The following is an 18,411-nucleotide window of genomic DNA, read 5'->3' as shown; positions in this document are numbered from 1 at the left end:
ATGCCTTCTGCGATGGACGCTAGCAAATCCCTCTAAAATATATACAAGGTAAGTAATTTCACTAAGAAAATACTTGCATTACAATTATACATATACGCCGTGACAACCATTTCCAAGAAGTTATACATTACTCAACATCTTGATAACCAAGAATTTTAACCCTCCTCTTTTTTGGCTCTTATTCTTGATGATTAAGCTTAATTTGTTAAAAACAAAAATTGAAATGTACAACTTGCTGGGAAGCAACGTAGAGGGAAATTACAGATTGTGCAAATGAAAACTAACAAAGGCTACACACACTCATCAATAAAGTTGCTTATCTTATGAGGAAATAAGAACATTGGATTTTAAAAGATTATTTTTCAGGCCAACCAATCAATTTTGATTAATACCTTAGTAATCACTAAGATAAAATGAACCTTCATGTGAGGGTGCTAATCACTAAGATAAGATGAATCTTCCTGTGAAGCTAGCACCTTGCTTTCCCTATCTTTGTAGACCCTGATCACAAGGTATAAATCTCCGATCGAGTGTATTTCCATGACAACATCTCCCATCACCATTCGTTCTCTTGGAGATTCTGCACAACATGATACACCGATTCTAAACATCGAGAGCAAGCAATCATGCATTCTGTTTCTCGGGTTGATGTAATTTTCGTTGTTATTATTGTTGATAGCTTCAACTTCTTCTGAGAGTATTTCAGGGTCTACTATATCCATTAATCGAGCACAGAAAGCCATCTTGGTGAATTGGTAGAGGCTTAGACCATCCGTAAATAGTTTATCGGTAGGTCTCTTTCCTGTGAACATCTCTAGCAAAAGGATCCCAAAACTGTAAACGTCTCCAAATGTAGATGCCTTTCCGCCCATTCCATACTCTTGTCATTTAAACATGAATACAAAAAATCAAGATTTTAGTAGTGGAAGAAAGGAAACTTGATGTTGTGTCAAATTTAAGTTTCGTCATGGATCCAAGCTATTGAAAACTATCAACTATCTTATGAGTGATAACTAAGGATAAAATATGATAAATTGTTTTACCTGGAGCAACATATCCAATAGATCCCTTTAACCCCGTCGAGATAGATTGATTTTCAGTAGCTTCAAAAAGGAACCTTGCTAACCCAAAATCACCGGCATTCATGTCATTATCAAGAAGAATGTTGCTTGGTTTTAAATCGCAATGAACAATTGCTATTTGTCCATGGTGATGAAGATAGTCCAATGCAGAAGCCACATCAATGGCTATGTTTAGCCTTTGAATAAGTGTCAATTTCCTCAATGAGAGCTCCCCATCTTCATTTTTATGCAACCACTTCTCTAGACTCCCATATACTCTAAAACTAAAGCTTTGAAGTCATTGCCTTGGAAATCAATACTTGAGCAAGAAGTTAAGATCTTGACGAGACTTCGATGTCGGATATTTCTCAGGGCTTCACATTCAGCATTGAAACTCTTCAATGCTCCGCATTGTTGAAGATTGAATACCTTTACTGCAACGAGCGTTTCATCGTGGTCTAAAATTCCTTTGTATACAGAGCCATAACTTCCCTCCCCAATCAAATTGCTCAAAGAGAATCCATTAGTTGCTTTGAGAAGCTCCGCATAAGAAACCTTTAAACATCGATTCCCCAAGGAAGACATAATAGAAGGTTTCGCTCTCAACTTTCTTTTACAACAAAGGATAGCAACTATACTTGAGAACACAATCAGGCATAAAATCACACTCGTTATTGATATTATCAGTCTTAGGGAGTGAGAACTTCCATGGCTCTTGTAAACTTGTATAGGGCATGCAGGCAATTGTAATTCTAGGATACCCCCACAAAGTTTCTTGTTTCCTTGAACTGAAATTGCACTTACATTTCTAAATATCCCTTCTTTTGGCAGTTCGCCCTCAAGATCATTAAAAGATAGATTCAGATACTCGAGAAATTGAAACTTCTAAGTATTCTGGAATCTTTCCAAACAGTTTATTGTGTGAAAGATCTAGGGATCGAATACCTTTTAAATTGCTTAATGATGAAGGGATGGTTCCTTGAAGGAGGTTATGATCCATGGAAAGATGTTCCAAACTAAAACAGTTGCCTAATGTGCTGGGAATTTCACCTGATAAACTATTGTAAGAAATGTCCAATGCTCCAAGTTGTTTCAAGTTTTCCACTTCTGAAGCTAGAGACCCCGTGAAAGAGTTATATTATAAGTCGAGGTGTTGTGATAAGGAGGAAAGCTTAAGAATTTCTGTAGGTATGGTACCACTAAGGTTATTTCCTTGAAGGAACAATTCTTCCAGATGCCCACAATTTCCAAGACTTGAAGGAATGTTTCCTTGTAAATTGTTTTCTTCTAAAGACATACTGTACAAATAAGTTGTGTTGAGAAAAATTATATTTTTTGAGAAATCCAGAATTAGCAACTTGGTAAGCTTTCCAATTCCAACAGGAATGGTACCTGTGATAGAATTAGCCTCCATGCCAAATTCCATTAAGCCTATGAGATTCTCAATCCCTGAAGGGATACTCCCAAAAATCTGGCTTCTTCCTAAAATTAGGCTTTTCAGTTGGGTTGAGAGATTAGCCATAGAGTTGGGCAATACACCACTAAAGTAATTGAAACTTAGTTGTATTGTCTCTAGGCTAGAGCAATTAGTCAAAGAAGAGAGAAACATTAAGTCATTGGATTTGCCGCTGCTTCCTAGCTGATTATTTGAGAAGCTAAGAAAGTTGAAGGCTTCCCAAATCCATAGGTAGGGATCCACTAAAGTTGTTGTAACCAAAATCAATTTTTTCAAAACGGGAAGCATTGGACAATGAAACTGGTATGGGTCCGGTAAATTGGTTCAAACCAACATAAAATTCTTCTAAATTGGGGAGTGTGAGGCACAAATCTGGTGGAAGGTTTCCATGTAACTGGTTACCGGCCACACTGAAAACCAAAATTGATGAGAGATTGTAAAGTGAGGGAGGAATCATACCAGACAATTTATTCCCAGCAAGGAAAAGAAGTTTTAGACTCGTAAGACGTCCTAGCTCATATGGGATACTACCTTCCAAACTATTCTCCAATAGAGCAAGGTCGACGAGAGACGAAAGGTTCCCAAGTGAAGGTGGGATAGTTCCAGTGAGACTGTTCTTGAACATGTATAATAAAGAGATTCTTGAGAGTGAGTGGAACTTGTTGGGAACACCCCCAACAAGTTTGTTGTGACTTAGATCCATGTATTCTAGTTTTGGGCAGTAAGCTGTTATATTGGCCGGTATTTCTCCTTCATGTGAATTGTAGCTCAGATTAAGATATCGCAATCGGAACAGACGACTGAGGTCTTGAGGTATTTGGCCGTAGAATGAGTTGCTTCCAAGGTTTAGAAACGCGAGGAAGGAGAGGTTGGATATGTAGGGAGATATAGGGCCAACCAAGCCTTGATTGGGGATGCTCAAGGGGGTGACCCTTTGATGGTGCCGGCCAAGGCATGCGACCCCAGGCCATTCGCAGAAATGGAGAGTATTGTTCCATGAGGTAAAGACAGCGTTTGGATCACTGATTATTTGGTTCTTGAAGGCGAGCAAAGCGAGTAGATCGGTTTCATTTCTTAAGGTTTTAGATTCTATCGAGATGAAGAAGAAGAAGATTGAAATAAGTGTGACTTGTAAGAGTAATGGTGACCCAGATACCCTACAGATCATGTTGTTTGGAAGCTCCATGAGAATTGGAGATAAACCAAGTAGCCCGAAATATAACAAGTGTGGAGCAAAGATGCATAACCACCTTCAAATCTAGGTGTATTTAAATCAAGAGTGCTTAGTTTATCCGAGAGAGAGAGAGAGAATAATGATTGGTGGTTGGCCTTTATTATCGATCGGGCCCAGATCAACCTAAAACTATATAGTATTTAATAACTACTATGATATTATATATAGATACGGGGTGGAAATACTAAAAAGATAGGGAAGTGATAAATTCACCCCCTTGAAAGAAGAATACACCCCCCTTTTTTCCTTTTAAACGGGGTGTATTCTTCTTTCAAGGGGGTGAATTTTATCACCGCCCAAAAGATATAACTTATATAATATCTAGTGTAATTTACCAACAAACTCTTCTATTATTTAACCAGCACTCAAAAGCTATCACAATTCCCCAAAAAACTCTCGGCAGCCAACTAAAAAGAAAAAGATTGATGTTTGCACTATCATGGTTTTGACAATGACAGAAACTCTCAGCAGCCAAAGAAAACGATTGATATTTGTAATTCATGAGATTCAATTAGTAATCTTTCCAACCTAGTTGGGTGATAATTGCTGCATGTGACAACTAGAAGAGCGAAATTTCAGAACATGCTAGAATATAAAATATGTTAACAACAGCTCATGTGACATGTGTAAATTGACATCAGAAATCTGAGATATAGTGCATGACATTATCCAAAGGCAACACCAATTAGAAATGCAAAAAATCAGAATATGGTAGCATCGAAAACATGTTAACAACAGCTCCATGTGTAAACTAACTTCAGAAATTTGAGATCTAGTGCATGATATTATCCAAAGCCAGCATACAACTAGAAGAGCAAACGTTTATAACAGCTCAATGTGTAAATCAACAATAGAAATCTGAGATCTAGTGCATGATATTATCTAAATCCAACATACAACTAGAGGAGAAAAAGTTCAGAATATGCTACCATCCGAATCATCGAGATCTGAGTTGTGATATTGTTCAAACCAACATCGAAGTTGGCATAAGAAAATAGCATGCAGTTTGTGCAACTCAGCAAAAAGAACCTAACTGACATGTAATAGTATGTAGCTCATAAGCACAAATCCAAAGGCACGCCCATTTCGCTACTTACTATAAACCTTATTACTATGAAAGGCTCATTTTACTCAACTAAACTCATCCCATAAGGATCATTAATCTAGAAAACCAAGACAACCTGTGCTGGAGGATATTCATAGAACTGAAATCATCTGAAACTCTATGGATGAACACAAAAAAACAAAATATACATATGAAAACACACAAAAGCAATGAAGCTATTCAACGAGGGCAACACTCGAAAGCAGCAGAGATTTGAAAATCATAAGCACACATAGCAAACTGAAGATCAGATATATGGGTGGTCATAAAATGCAAAAATGAGATTGGGAGAGATGAGGGTGCAATCATAAGCACACATCGCACAGTGAAGGTCAGATATATGGGTGGTAGTACAATGCAAAAATAAGATTGGGAGAGATGAGGGTGCAAGCTTTCCAATCAAAACTCAGTTTTTTATAGCGGAGGAAGGGGGATTTTAATATCTCCTCAAAAATCTGATTTTTCACTAATCTAGCCGTTCGGTGATTGGTGCTTGTATACACCTTGGAGATCCTATTTTATCTCCAGCAATGACCTATCTTTTTTTTTTGAATGGTTCCAAAATGACCTATCTTTTAGGTCAATCAGTTCTCAAACCAAGGGCTATGATCATGTCTCTTGTCTCCACCAATCACACACACCCACCTAAGATAACTAACCTCTAACACTAGGTGGGAACCGAGGGATATTTGCCAACCACCTAATTAGTCATCCACATCAAGCTGACGTAGCATGACTCATCCTCTCCGCAAATCTCCTTCATGTCTGGAAAACTCTCACGGGATCTAGCCACATGGTGGGTCGAGATAGAATCAACCAACTAAGCATGATTGTCACCGTCTGCAAGTAGGTACTCAGAAACCACACAAGCTATGTCTTTCAATCGTTTTTGTTATGTTGCTTTTTAGGACAGTTCCAACTCAAACCACACAAACTGTCTTTCGATCATTTGTTTTCATCGTTTTTGTTTTGTTTATTTTCAGGACATTTCTAATTATGCGTCTCGATTTTCAAAGTTGTGGCAAACTCTTTTAAAATTCTTCTTTTTAGGTTTAAATTTCTAAAAATTTACCGTTTGATTTTCCTTTCTTAAAAAACTTGTTTTTATGTTTGACACATTCAAATGAAGGACCAACTAACAGGGCTTTAGCATTTTTTTCATTCTCTTGACCCCAACATTGAGCATCATTGGAAGGTTTCTGATTGTGACTTCTTTCTCTAAGAAGTTGATTACTACAACCATAATTTCTTCCGAAGGTGGGAGACTCTGAAGGACAGTGAAAACCTAAAAGTCTGTCTATTATAGGGTTTCCTACAGCTGCCAACTCGTTGGCCATGATGGTCATCTTGTTTATGTGATCAACTATTGATTCACCTTCTTTCATCTTCGCAAATTTAAAAGTTTCAATTAGAAGTTGACTGTATCATTCAGATGCACATCAAACATACATTTAGCAATTTTTTTAAATGACATTTACCAATTTTGTGTTCACTGTAAATTCAGGTTCCATGAATGTCAACATACTTAACCTAGCAGTTATCATCATCTAAGAATTTCCCATAGTGTCTCTTAATGGCAGCACTAGTGTACAAAGATATAGGATGGGAATTCAAAACATAATCAACTCTTTCTTGGTTGAGTTTGCTTAAGTTTTTGTTCCATTAAATTTCTCAGTTGTGTTATTATTACTTTTTTTTGAAAGATTACTGACCGGAAAGGCAGAAACTATGTGATGGATTTGGTATAAGCAGAGTGACGAAGGTGATCGATCGATGTCGCAAATGTCCCTTGTAGGTATTTCTTTGCAACTAGATCCAAGCGCTCAAATTTTCTGATAATCAGACTTCAATTGTGTTGTTGAAGTTGGAAAGGGAATGTTGTAGAATGAAGAGAGACTAACAGAGGCGGTGGCTACTTTGGGTTCGGAGGAGGGGAAGGGGTATTTGCATGAATAATAACATAGGGTTACAAATTTGAATGGGTTTTGGGAGGGCAAATGATATACGCATTACACCATAGCAGTTTAAGATTTTATGGGCTGTTATAGTTGCAAGAAAGCTATTAACAATGAACCTGAGAAGTATATGCTGAAGAGAAGAGTACCATTATCAAAACAAAAGAATTGCACAAGCAATCATTATCACAGCTAATCATCCATCACATACTAATCAGCATTTTAACAAAATCCAGACAGTTGTCAGAGCAATAAAATGGTTGATAAAGTATCCAACCCGTTTCCAAAGCTATGGCTGCTATCAGATAAAGAATATGATTTCTGCAATTTTGGACTAACTGCTTATACTTCAACAAAATTAGTCAATGTTACAATGATTGACCCACACAGAAAATGTGGATGATTTCTTCACACTTGAACGTATTTGAGTTTGAGTCCTAAAATGATCCAGAAAATATTATGCATTTATAACTGTAAAGAAGATAGATTCAGAGCTCCTCTTTAATTTAATGGACGAGTTTCCTCAGGACGACTTCAGCGCGCTGCTCCAATCTTGGTAGAACCCAGTCGTGCTGAACTATGTCAAGACTATCTTTCTCTGCAGTCAGGCTCTGAAACACAACAGGATCAGTTATTCTTCAGACGCAACAGTGATCAATAATATAACACTAATAAGAATACAAAACATGAATTTGCAGCTATGGCTTCAGCCCACATTGCCAATATTAAAAATTCACAATTCAACTTGCTATTAAAAAATGATAGGGGGAGCTCCTCACTGTTATCTTTTAAGATTGGAGGGGATGGGCAGGAGAGACCTGGATGTCTCTGGGAAATAAAACAACATTTATAACTTAAAGACTTGGCTTGATGGCTTGATTCCAATCTCTAATTCCTTTTTTTCTTATCTTTCATATATATGCTAATGAATTCTTAACTCTTAAGTATTGACCAATAATTTATCTCATGTCTTTTTTTATGGGTTATCTCATGTAGTCTTGTGATAGCACTATCCATAAGTGCTATTCGAAATTGAATGCATCATGAATGGTAACCCCAAATCAAAATAAATATCCCACGCCTTAAACATTTTAACCCAGTGTTTAAAAACTCCTTGACTCGGTAAGGAACTCGCCCGAGTCGACTCCTTTTTACCTCGGCCGCATTCCGCATTTCACCACATCCGCGTTCCGCATTTTGCCTTACAGAGTCAACAAACTCCTTTGAATCTCCCGAGTTATGACCTTGTCAACCGTGTTAACCGCATTCTTGGACGCGTCCGCGCCAAGTCAACAAGGATTTTTCTTGGCCGCGTTCCGCGTCAAATCCGCGTTTTTAAACACTGTTTTAACCAGCCGAAACCTTTTGCCTATTGTGAAATCCTCAAGAACGCCCCCTTTCTTGATGGAATCGTCAACTACAGTGGAACTGGATTGCCTATTAATACTTCTCTTTCTACACCTTCCTTTGCCAACAAGTTGGCCATCTCGTTTGCAGATCTAGTTTTAGGGGTGCAACTCAGGTCGGGTTCAACCCGAAAAAAAGACGAGTTTGGGTTGAGGGTTTGGGATACCCAACCGAGTGAAACCAGACATTTTTTTTTAATCAACATTCTTTTTGTAAGCTCGAAAAATCAGGTTGGGTCGAGTTGAACTTGGGTCGGGTCGGGTTCGGGTTGGAAAAAAGGGTTCCTCGGGTCGGGTTGAACCTCGTCGGGTTGGAAATCAGGGCATGTTGGAAAAAAGGGTTCCTCGGGTCGGTCGGGTCGGGTCAAGTCATGTCAAGTTGCACCCCTGTCTAGTTTGGTGTGGAAGCACAAGGGTGGAGATTTTACTACAGTACTTTAAAAGAAAAGGGTTCCTCGGGTCGGTCGTGTCGGGTCAAGTCAAGTCAAGTTGCACCCCTGTCTAGTTTGGTGTGGAAGCACAAGGGTGGAGATTTTACTACAGTACTTTAAAAGAAAATCCAGTGTATAAAGTCTCAAAGACGGGGAATTGAACTCCAAACTCAAAGTACTCCCAACTTGTTGAGAGCACAATAGGAAACGAATTTCGGAAGATAGATGAAATAGTAAAAAATCACAAAGGTTTTACAATTGTCAAGAAACGCTAAATTATTGGCTGGCAAAAGAAATGTAGACTGGAGGCGCACAAGGCCACTTATTATCCTCAAGGACACTCAACATTTTCTAATATATGTCAAACAACACTTACTGAGAACATTTAAAACATGTGCACAACAATCAGGTGAGGCTATTTACTGTTTTTTAAACGGCAGGCCAGACTAAACATTCGCCAAAGTTAACAACTTTTTTTAAATGGTGAGCAATTTTATTGAAAGTAAAAAAGAAGGGGGGAAACCCCAGTGACCAAGATGGTCCATACCATAGTTACCAAGTCAAGAAATGGATACTTGAAGCGAAACGTGAAACGTGAAACGCGTGAGAAAAAATAAAGGAGAAACGATAGAGAAACGCTCTGGGAAATGCATTGAAAAACGTCATGGGAAACGCAAAGGAAACGTTTGTGAAATGAGGGAACGTTTGTGAATAGAAGACACAAACGTGAGCGAAAGATTTATGCATTTGATTGTAGCGAGGAAGGTGGAAAATGCCAAGAAGGTGGAAAAAAACGCAAGGGAAACAAGAGTGGAACATTTCCCGTGCGTTTCTCATGCATTTCCCACGTGGTCCCAAACGTTTTCCGTGCGTTTCCCGAACGTTTCCCACGTGTTTTGTTTCCGTTTCGGAAACGTGTTTCCCTGTAAACACGTTTCCCAACTTCCTATGACGTTTCCGGCAACTATGGTCCATACTCCATACAAACTAAGAATACAAGATGAAATACATGCACCAAGGAAACCTCAAGGGGGAAAGAAGTCAAAAACCTCCACACCGGCCCTCTCCACCCCAGCCCGGGCCAGTCCAATGTTGCCAGTGCGGGAAGCGAAGGCTCCCGAGAAGATGGGAAGGGAGGGGGAAGGGTCAGAGAATTTTTTTTAACAGTTAACAATTTTCAAAAAATCCAAAAAAATAAAAAATTACTAAAAAAATATAAGAAACAATTATATGAACCAAATATTTTTATTACTTTAATGTTGCAGTGCATCAATGACTGTAGAGGGGGTGATGTAACTTCACGTCAGAAGTATTCAATGGGGTTGATTGCCGTGTACACTGCTGCTGGGTGTCCCAAGTAATCAAAAGGCGCGGATATATCACTTCCCTAAAATTATTATAATACATCAAAATAAATTATAAATTACATGTCAAATCTAATCATTCTACTTTTAAACAAACTTACTATGTCATCTCTCGAATCCTTCTAAGGACTGACACAAGCAGAATCATCATACTCAATGGAGCAGTACCCGTCGTCATCATCACCAACATCTCCAGGAACATCCTCAGGAACAGCGTCGCCTTTATCGTCCACAGCAGCTACTCTAGTAGGATCCTCAATATTTGCCAACATAAATCATTTGTTGTAAAAACAACAGGGTCATCCTCTTCAACCCAATCCATCTACAACATCAAGGTTGTAAAGATCCAACAATTTTTTGAAGGAAAATCATTGTCAGCTGAAATGTCTGCGTTGACCAATGCCTCTAGATGAAAATTTCTTAGAGACCAAATTATGAGATTTGTTTTACCAGACTTTTGGGGATTTAATAATGTTTGGACATGATAAAATTTATGAATTTTTAAAATTGGCAAAATACCCTATCGTTTGAAAGTTAGATCCATCCCAAAATGACCGAAAAGGGTCGGATTTTGTACTAGAAGTGAAAAGTTGACTTTTTATCCCTTTAGAATTGGGTCTTGAACAATTTTTATTAATCCAAATGGGGGGTATTCCCCTATTTACCTGTAAATCTTAAGTAAATGGATACTTAAGATTTACATATAAATTATCCAGTTCCCTGTATCAGATAACTAAGAAAAGGCAAGAGGGAGAGGAACGAAACGGGAAACACGAATCCCCGGTGACCTGAAAAGTGCTTCCCCAAACACGGAAATGTGTTTCCCAGGAAGTGGGAAGTGCTTCCCATGTTTCAGAAACACGCTTCCCACTTCCAATGGGCATTTCCTCCAAATCCGGGCTAATCTAACTACCCTGCTATTTGCAGATCTTCGCACATGCCTGAAAGAAATAGGTGCGCCAACCACTCGGTCGTGGGTCTCATCAAACCAATGAGCAAATATCCAGGGAGGGGGGGTTCACCCTCTATGATCAACCGATCCATGATAGATCTCTCCACTAATGCCAATCCCTGAAGAGCTGCTCTTACCTGCACCTCATCGACATTGGTGTTGCCAATAGGGCCTTAAAAATCCACTTTGTTCCTCTCTCTTTTTGTCCCTAAATACCCCCTTCACACTAATCAAAGACAACTTTGAACCACCTAAAAATCATTTTTCACATTCTTCATTTCCTCATCATTGAGAAATATGAGAATGTCATCCGCAAATCGCAAATATGAAATGATACGAGCATCTCTTCTAACTTAGAAACCACCAACCAAACCCCTTCCCTCTGCCATGCCTTCTTAATCAAACTAAGGGCTTTTGCCACCAAAATGGATAGATAAGATAACATTGGAGCATCTTGTTAGATTCCCCTTGAACTACCAAAAACCCATTGGTGCACCGCTGACAAGAATTGAAAGGAGGCCGTTGATAATCATGTCCAAATCCATCCTCTCCAATGATTTCAAATCCCATCTTCTATAGGACAAAATCCACAAATTCACATTCTATATGGTCATAGGCCTTCTCTGTGTATTTTACAAAAAATGTTTAGTTTTCCTTATCTTTTTTCTAGAATCTGGAAATTCATTTGTGATTAGCAGTTAGCACCCCATCTAGAATTTGTTTGCCTTCTATGAAGGCACCTTGAAATGGTGAGATGATGTCTCCAACCACAGCTTAAATCGATTTGCAAGAACTATGGATAGCACTATAAAGGTTATGCATGAGGCTGGTGGGTTGAAAGTCCTTGATTTCTAAGGAACCTTCTCAGGGATGAGAGTGATGAAGGATGAATTCGAGCCCTTTCTAATTATTACCTTCCTCATCAAACTCCTCGAAGATCTCAAGCAGTTCACCTCTAGTATCTTCCCAAAAGGTATCGCTGAAAGCCATTGGAAAGCCATAAGAGTTTGGTGCTTTATTCCACTTCATTAAAAAATGCCCACTTTATTTCATCCTCTTCAAATTCCTTTTTCCAACCATTCCTTCCTATCAAATGAGAGATTTGAAATTCATGCCTTCCAATTTTGGTCTCCATGGTTTATCTTTGGAATAGAGATCATGAGAATATTGAATTATAATCCGTTTTATCTCCTCATTATATTCCAAGATTCTTCCATTGTGTTGTATAGAGTTAATTTGGAATGAGAATGATGAAAGTTGAGCTCAAACCCCTTAAATTTTACTTCTCGCAAGGAATTCCTTGAAAACGTCAGGTAGTTCATCTTTAACATCTTTCCAAAAGTTAAGGCAAAACACCATAGGAAAACCACATGGGCCCCATGCTTCATCCCTCTTCATTGCAAATAAAAAACAATATCTTTATTTCATCCTCTCCAACCATTCATTTCTTTCAGATGAAAGAGATTTATAGCTTAAGCAATTTCATTTTTGGTATCCATGGATTATCTTTGGAATAGAGGTCATGACAATAATGAGTAATAGTCCTTTATCTACTCACTATCTTCCAGCATGCTTCCATTATATTGTATGGAATTGATGAAATTATTTCTTCGCCTCACATTTCTCAACCTATGAAATAATGTCGTTATGTTATCTCATTCCAGAGACCAAATAGCTCTCGATTTTTGCCCCCAACTAATCTCTTCTCCTTAGGATGTTTTCATATTCAAATTTTAGGTAACCTCTTTCTACAAAGTGGAACGGAATTAATGATAACGGGAATTCAACCCTAACCTCCTGATTTGGAATTGACATTGGGCCAATGTCTTAGGCAACAAATAGAAAATGCCTCTAGCATTAACAGAACAAAATTATAGCAAGTTAATTGTCTCACAAAGTGGATTTCACTTCCAACCCCTGTTACATGGATTCTTCTAAAGGGTAGAAGAATCTGTGTCGGGCATGTCTCGGATTCCAATACTTAAAGATTCTCCGAGACACTTCTAGAGGTCTTTTATATGTTGTTTCTGAATACTACTACCACAACTTTACAATTACCATATGTTTTGAGTTTTACCCATCCTAATATTAAGTTTCTTAAATGGAAATAAAATATTATATTTACCTAACCTATTTAAATATTCAATATATTACTTCTTATAACCATATTATTATGTAAAAATATTGAAACTGATTAAAATATTTTGGCGGATCCACGAATCTTTCTTTTTGAGATTTGACGAATCTGGCACACGATAACCGTGTCGGACACACGATACCTATGTGTCGGATTCCAACATCTGTATCCGTACTGATGCAACATAGCTTCCAACCTATTCCTTTCTAACAAAATTGAGTTTGCAGCTAAGTGCCCCAACAGACATCACATGCAGCTTTGAAACAATTCTAAAATCAGCACCATTTTTATTTTTTTTGAATGCCAAAATCACCATCAATTTATTCAGAACAATGTATAGTTGGGTACGACTCACATCTCAGAAGACATGACGTTTACACTTGAAATATTGTCCAAGTATTTTTAGAATGGACGCCAAACTCATTCAACATTTTTTTTTTTTGAATGGAACTCATTCAACATTTTATTGATCAAATATTCAGAATAAACAGTTAGTTCTGCATGTCAGATGGAATATTTTTGTAACAGTGAAATGCATTATACCTTCGAAGGATCAAAACCAAACCCACTCATCTGCATCATCTTCTGTGTGTCATCTTGTGCTGAATCACCAATTATATATTAGTTTCCGAAATATGTACTGAATTTATGACCAAGTTGAAAAACATTTTTTTTGCACACTTATGCCTATAACAGATTTATGAGAAGAAAAAAAAACCACAGATAAAAAAAAAAGTTGCCACATATTTTCCTATGAAATGAATAGAACTAACCATTTTCTTCTCCAAGAATGAGGCTGAAGAGGCCCCTTAATCCGAACAGATTTAGGAAATACCTGATAGAATAATGGAAAATCATCAGGAATGCTATGTCTGGTATGAATTCCTGTGCTTAAAGGTTAACTCAAAGGCAAGGACTTCAGTAGAAGCAAAACTAAGTGGTGCACAAAATTAAAATATAATTCAATACCATGAACGACTGCTGACATAGCTAACATCAACAGTGCTTAAGTCGATCCCATTTTGTAACATCGCTCGAAACCTCTGGGTCAGAGGGAAAGGTATCTTTGCTGGAAAAAGTAGAAACAGTGAAACAATTAGCACTCATGTCAGAACAACCACTGGCATACCCTTAAGTAAAGATAAAGACAGCAACAATTAGATCGTAAGCATAACATTGTCCCAATGCTAGACAGGAAACTTGTAAAGAAAAAACTAACCTAGCGAACAAACTGAAGAAATAGAACAATATTAAATACAAGCTAAAAGGCACCATCTGGTGAGAACGGTGAAGAAAGGTACATGACAGAATCACAACATAGAAGCTATAAAACAACCACTTGCCAAAAATTCAGGAGACCAACTAACGAGAACTAAGAAATGGCACATGACAGGTCACCCAGCGAGGCTCACAACAACACGCAATATGATTACCTAGTGACATATTCTAGGTTCTAGTTTAAGTAGCAGCTGAACCCAAGGAAGTTCTACATGGGCATTTAGAAACTACATTAAAAAACAAAGTAAAGGACCAAGGTTAGATGATCAAATAGAAAACATAACATGATGTGTGGTTTTTAGCAAGCAGAAAAATTCTCTAGACAAATTAGCAAACAAATTAAACTCGGGAAACCATAAAATATCAAACATGAAAGTTATCCAGAATAATTGAGTTAAGTCACGACACCATAAATCTTTTCTTGGTTAAATTGGATTATAATCCAAAATTCCATCTATTAATAACTGAGTGCATTAGGAAATAGTTATCCAGAATAATAGGACTTCAATATCCAGAACACAATTACAATTGAGCATATGTGCTTCAGCTCACAAATATAAAGCATTATTTGAAGTGTAGTAGTGCTCTAGAGAGGATTTGAGAATTGAGACCCTGATCAAAGCCCTTTTCTCTTAGGGTGTGTTGTTCAACGGTCATCATTCTCCGTTTTTTTAGACTGGGAGAAATGGGCGGAATAGAATCACTTGGAGTGACTTCATTTTACTCAGAATTTATCGCAAATCAACGTCACATGCTGGACGAGAGTCGAAATTTGCAGAAACGGGCAGAACGGGTAGGATTTACCGAACAACATCTTCTGTTTATTTCATTCTATACACCAAAAAAAGCGCACAAATGCTTCCGAGAAGGGTTAACGGAATGTGACCCTATTTTTGTGACCCTAATTTTCAGATATAACATATAAGTGTCACTCATATGGTCTCCCAAATCATTTTTTGTGGTATGGCAAGCTCTAGTGCTTGACATGGCAATTAAAGTTTCTTCCTGATATATATCATGAACAGAGAAGATTAGTCATTGCTGATTCTCCAACTGTGATTTTGGGAAAACCAAATTAGTGTCCTTCTATTGGGAAGTAGCACAACCCAGATCATACCCTATGACGCATGACTTAAGTGGAAATTATAGACCTGAACCTGTACTTTACGTTCTCCCCAAGGAACATCTGTCTAAATACATCATATACAGAATATAAATAAGGAGAGAGAAGAAAAGGCAGCATATACTCATAAATAGCAAAATGTATGGTACGGGACTATGGTAAATAGGCTGGCAATAGATGCACAAACTACAAGAACAAACAAGCCAAACAATAGCTGACAATAAAATGGCAGAATTTCAAATGATCTAAAGACTACCAACAATAAGGAGATAAATAAGATATAATTTTGCATCCAAAATTGAGTTAGAGCAACACACCTGCTACAAAACCAGAGAAGAAAAAGTTTACCCACGCGAAAGTAAGTGTCTGAACAAGAAAAAACAGGAACAAAAGATTGGTAAGCAATCCATTTGAGCAGCTAAATTGATATAACAAGATAAAACACATACAGCAACATACCTGTGGAATGATCATAGAAAGGTTTTTCTTCATCATATCCATAGCCATATTCGGGTCAGAAAACATTTGTGCTTGCGCATTCTGGGCCTGCCCTTTGGGAACATGCAGCAACCCATTCTCCTGACATGACAAAGCAAGCAATTTTCAATTCAGCATGAAAAGATTTAGCATATAGCCAGAACCCCAAACCAGCAAACAATAAAACCAGTATTAGCAAATGGGTTTCCTAAAAATAATCCTCGGGTACCATTCAAAAAAAAAAAAAACATCCTCGAGCATCAGCAACATGACTCGTGCTTAATTTATCCAGACCAAGACAATAGAACAGATGGAAGCTCAAGAACAGCGTCTTAAACAATGTCAAGATGCTCAAATTCAGCTGTATAGCAGAATTAAGATCAGGAGGAGAAGTTTAAGGGCATCTTTGGATAACTCTAAAAATTCTTATAATAGTTTTAGAAATGTAGTTAATTGATTCGAAAGAGGCCTTATTTGCGTGTACCATTTGCAAATAAGATCAATTTTGGTGGCATCTAAAGAGACCCTAAATTTTTTAGTAATCGGTAAATGTTTTGAATCCCATAATCTACAAACTTCAGTAAAAAATATTAAAAAAAGAGGAAAAAGCAAAAAATGAATCTGGAACTTGAAATAATCTAATTCATCCATTTATCCTACATCCAATCGAACAGAATCCATGCCCTAAACCTACAACTCAAGAGAATCATTCAAAAACCTAACATAACAAACATAAAAATCATGAATTATTCGATCATCATTATATAAAAAAAAGGGGTAAAAACACAACCTACAATCCAAGAGATTCATTCAAAACCCTAACATAACAAACATAAAAATCATGAATTATTCAATCAAAATTATAAAAAAAAAAAGAGGTAAAAACTAAAAAACCTCGTTGCCATAATACGCCTTTCGAGATCGAAATGACTTCGCAGGGATAAAATTCGCAGAGGCACGCAAGTTCCTCGCCCTAATAATAACCTGTCTGAAACCATAAAAAAAAAAACCCTAAAAGCAGTCAAAAACGAAAAAGAGAAAGTAAAATTAGGGTTTTCTCTCTTGTTTTTAGGTATATAAAAATACGAACCCTTCTTTGACGATTTTAGCATCGGGGAGTTGAGAAGAACGCATGAGCTTGGAAACAAAGTAGCGAAGGATGCCAATTAGAACCATCACGACGGATAGAGGGATCAGAACCCAGTCTCTGATCGCTGTATCTAAAACTAGATCTTCCGCCATTAAGGATCGGGATTTAATTTACTGAAATTTTTCTCTCTTTTTGTTGGATTTCTCGTCCTCGTGTTGGGGTTTTGTTCTGAGAGAAGAGGAAAAGAGAAGGATTGTATGTTTCGTTTTTAGAGTGGAGCTCTTTGTTTTTCTTTTTTTTTTGGTCCGACGCGGCGGATGGTTCTTCTCTGTACGTCGCGATGTCTCTTTTAACTTTTTTTAGTGTCTAGGGTTTTTGGGTGATGATTTTTTCGCCCCCCACTATAGGATTATGCGCCTACCCTGTTAACGAGAACTGTGGGCTTTAACGCTTTTTGACGTCGGATCACGCTACAGTGGGGCGCATAATCCTAAAGTGGGCGCCAAAAAATCATCTGTCTTTTATTTTTTTTGTGCAAAAGGTATGACTTCTAGTTTCACAATTTGCAAATAGAGTCATCACGCAGTCATGGCATCAATTTATGACCAAAATACGCTACTCAACTCACCAAAGCCTTTGTCCCAGACTAGTTGGGGTCAGCTATGAATCCTTTGGAAATATTTCATGAAGAATGAATCTATCCAGCTCTAATCCTGGCTCTAATTGAGTTCTTCTATGTGGACCATTTTCTTCCATTCTATCATATCCAAGGTCATGTTCTCTGTAATGTTCCTAGCTATCAAGTCTTTCCTCACTGTTTCTACCCAAGTTGTTTTCGGTCTGCCCCTACCTCGTTTTACTCTCACTGGAGCATCCAAAGGCCTACGTTGGATATGTCCAAACCATTTTAAGCAGTGCTCTCTCATCTTCTCCTCAATTGGTGCCACCCCCACTTTTTTACGAATGTCTTCATTTTTCGCCGCTGACTTTTGCAGAAATGAACAGCCACCTCATATGAATTACATGAATAAGACGAAATCTGCTAAAAAGTGAGTCTGTGTGGCTGTTCTGTCATGCAAAAGTCATCCGCAAAATGGCTTTCCGCGAAATTGCCTAGCAAATCCTAATATTCTATCAGCAGATAAATATTTTATCATGAATAGAGGAGATTTCTCACACCCAGAAAACAGAAGATAGATGAAAGATGTTCATACAGGAGTTTTTTGAAGTCCTGTGGGCATTAAGTCCAATATTTTTCAACAAGTATAGTGGCCTCCACTCTATAGGATGATCCAAACCATTCATTTATTGGGATACAACATAAATAGGCCATACGCTATAG

The 18,411-nt window shown here is 37.7% G+C and overlaps 3 protein-coding genes across 3 annotated transcripts; all 3 read right to left on the bottom strand.

The window, feature by feature from the left end:
• Positions 1-303: 303 nt before the first annotated feature.
• LOC143851709 (receptor kinase-like protein Xa21) lies at positions 304-2,360 on the bottom strand. Its single transcript, XM_077361193.1, has 2 exons — positions 1,044-2,360; positions 304-880 (listed from the first exon to the last, which is right to left on the bottom strand). The coding sequence occupies exons 1-2, from the start codon at positions 1,144-1,146 to the stop codon at positions 435-437; spliced, it is 549 nt and encodes a 182-aa protein (XP_077217308.1). The 5' UTR covers positions 1,147-2,360; the 3' UTR covers positions 304-434.
• LOC143850180 (uncharacterized) lies at positions 1,323-2,583 on the bottom strand. The gene is made up of 3 exons (XM_077359450.1): positions 2,259-2,583; positions 2,007-2,174; positions 1,323-1,693 (listed from the first exon to the last, which is right to left on the bottom strand). The coding sequence occupies exons 1-3, from the start codon at positions 2,581-2,583 to the stop codon at positions 1,323-1,325; spliced, it is 864 nt and encodes a 287-aa protein (XP_077215565.1).
• A 4,546-nt stretch (positions 2,584-7,129) lies between these two features.
• LOC143850836 (ER membrane protein complex subunit-like protein (Protein of unknown function DUF106, transmembrane)) lies at positions 7,130-17,364 on the bottom strand. Its single transcript, XM_077360100.1, has 8 exons — positions 17,070-17,364; positions 16,874-16,967; positions 15,962-16,081; positions 15,820-15,868; positions 14,071-14,170; positions 13,875-13,936; positions 13,645-13,703; positions 7,130-7,422 (listed from the first exon to the last, which is right to left on the bottom strand). Exons 1-8 carry the CDS (start codon positions 17,219-17,221, stop codon positions 7,318-7,320), a joined length of 741 nt encoding a protein of 246 aa, XP_077216215.1. The 5' UTR covers positions 17,222-17,364; the 3' UTR covers positions 7,130-7,317.
• Between the last annotated feature and the right edge of the window lie 1,047 nt (positions 17,365-18,411).

Source organism: Tasmannia lanceolata, unplaced genomic scaffold, assembly GCF_043159265.1.
Source record: "Tasmannia lanceolata isolate RefF3 unplaced genomic scaffold, GAP_Taslan_0.1 ptg000018l, whole genome shotgun sequence".
Lineage (NCBI taxonomy): Eukaryota > Viridiplantae > Streptophyta > Magnoliopsida > Canellales > Winteraceae > Tasmannia > Tasmannia lanceolata.
The sequence above is the reverse complement of the archived record's forward strand: the minus strand, read 5'-3'. Positions and strand labels throughout refer to the sequence as shown.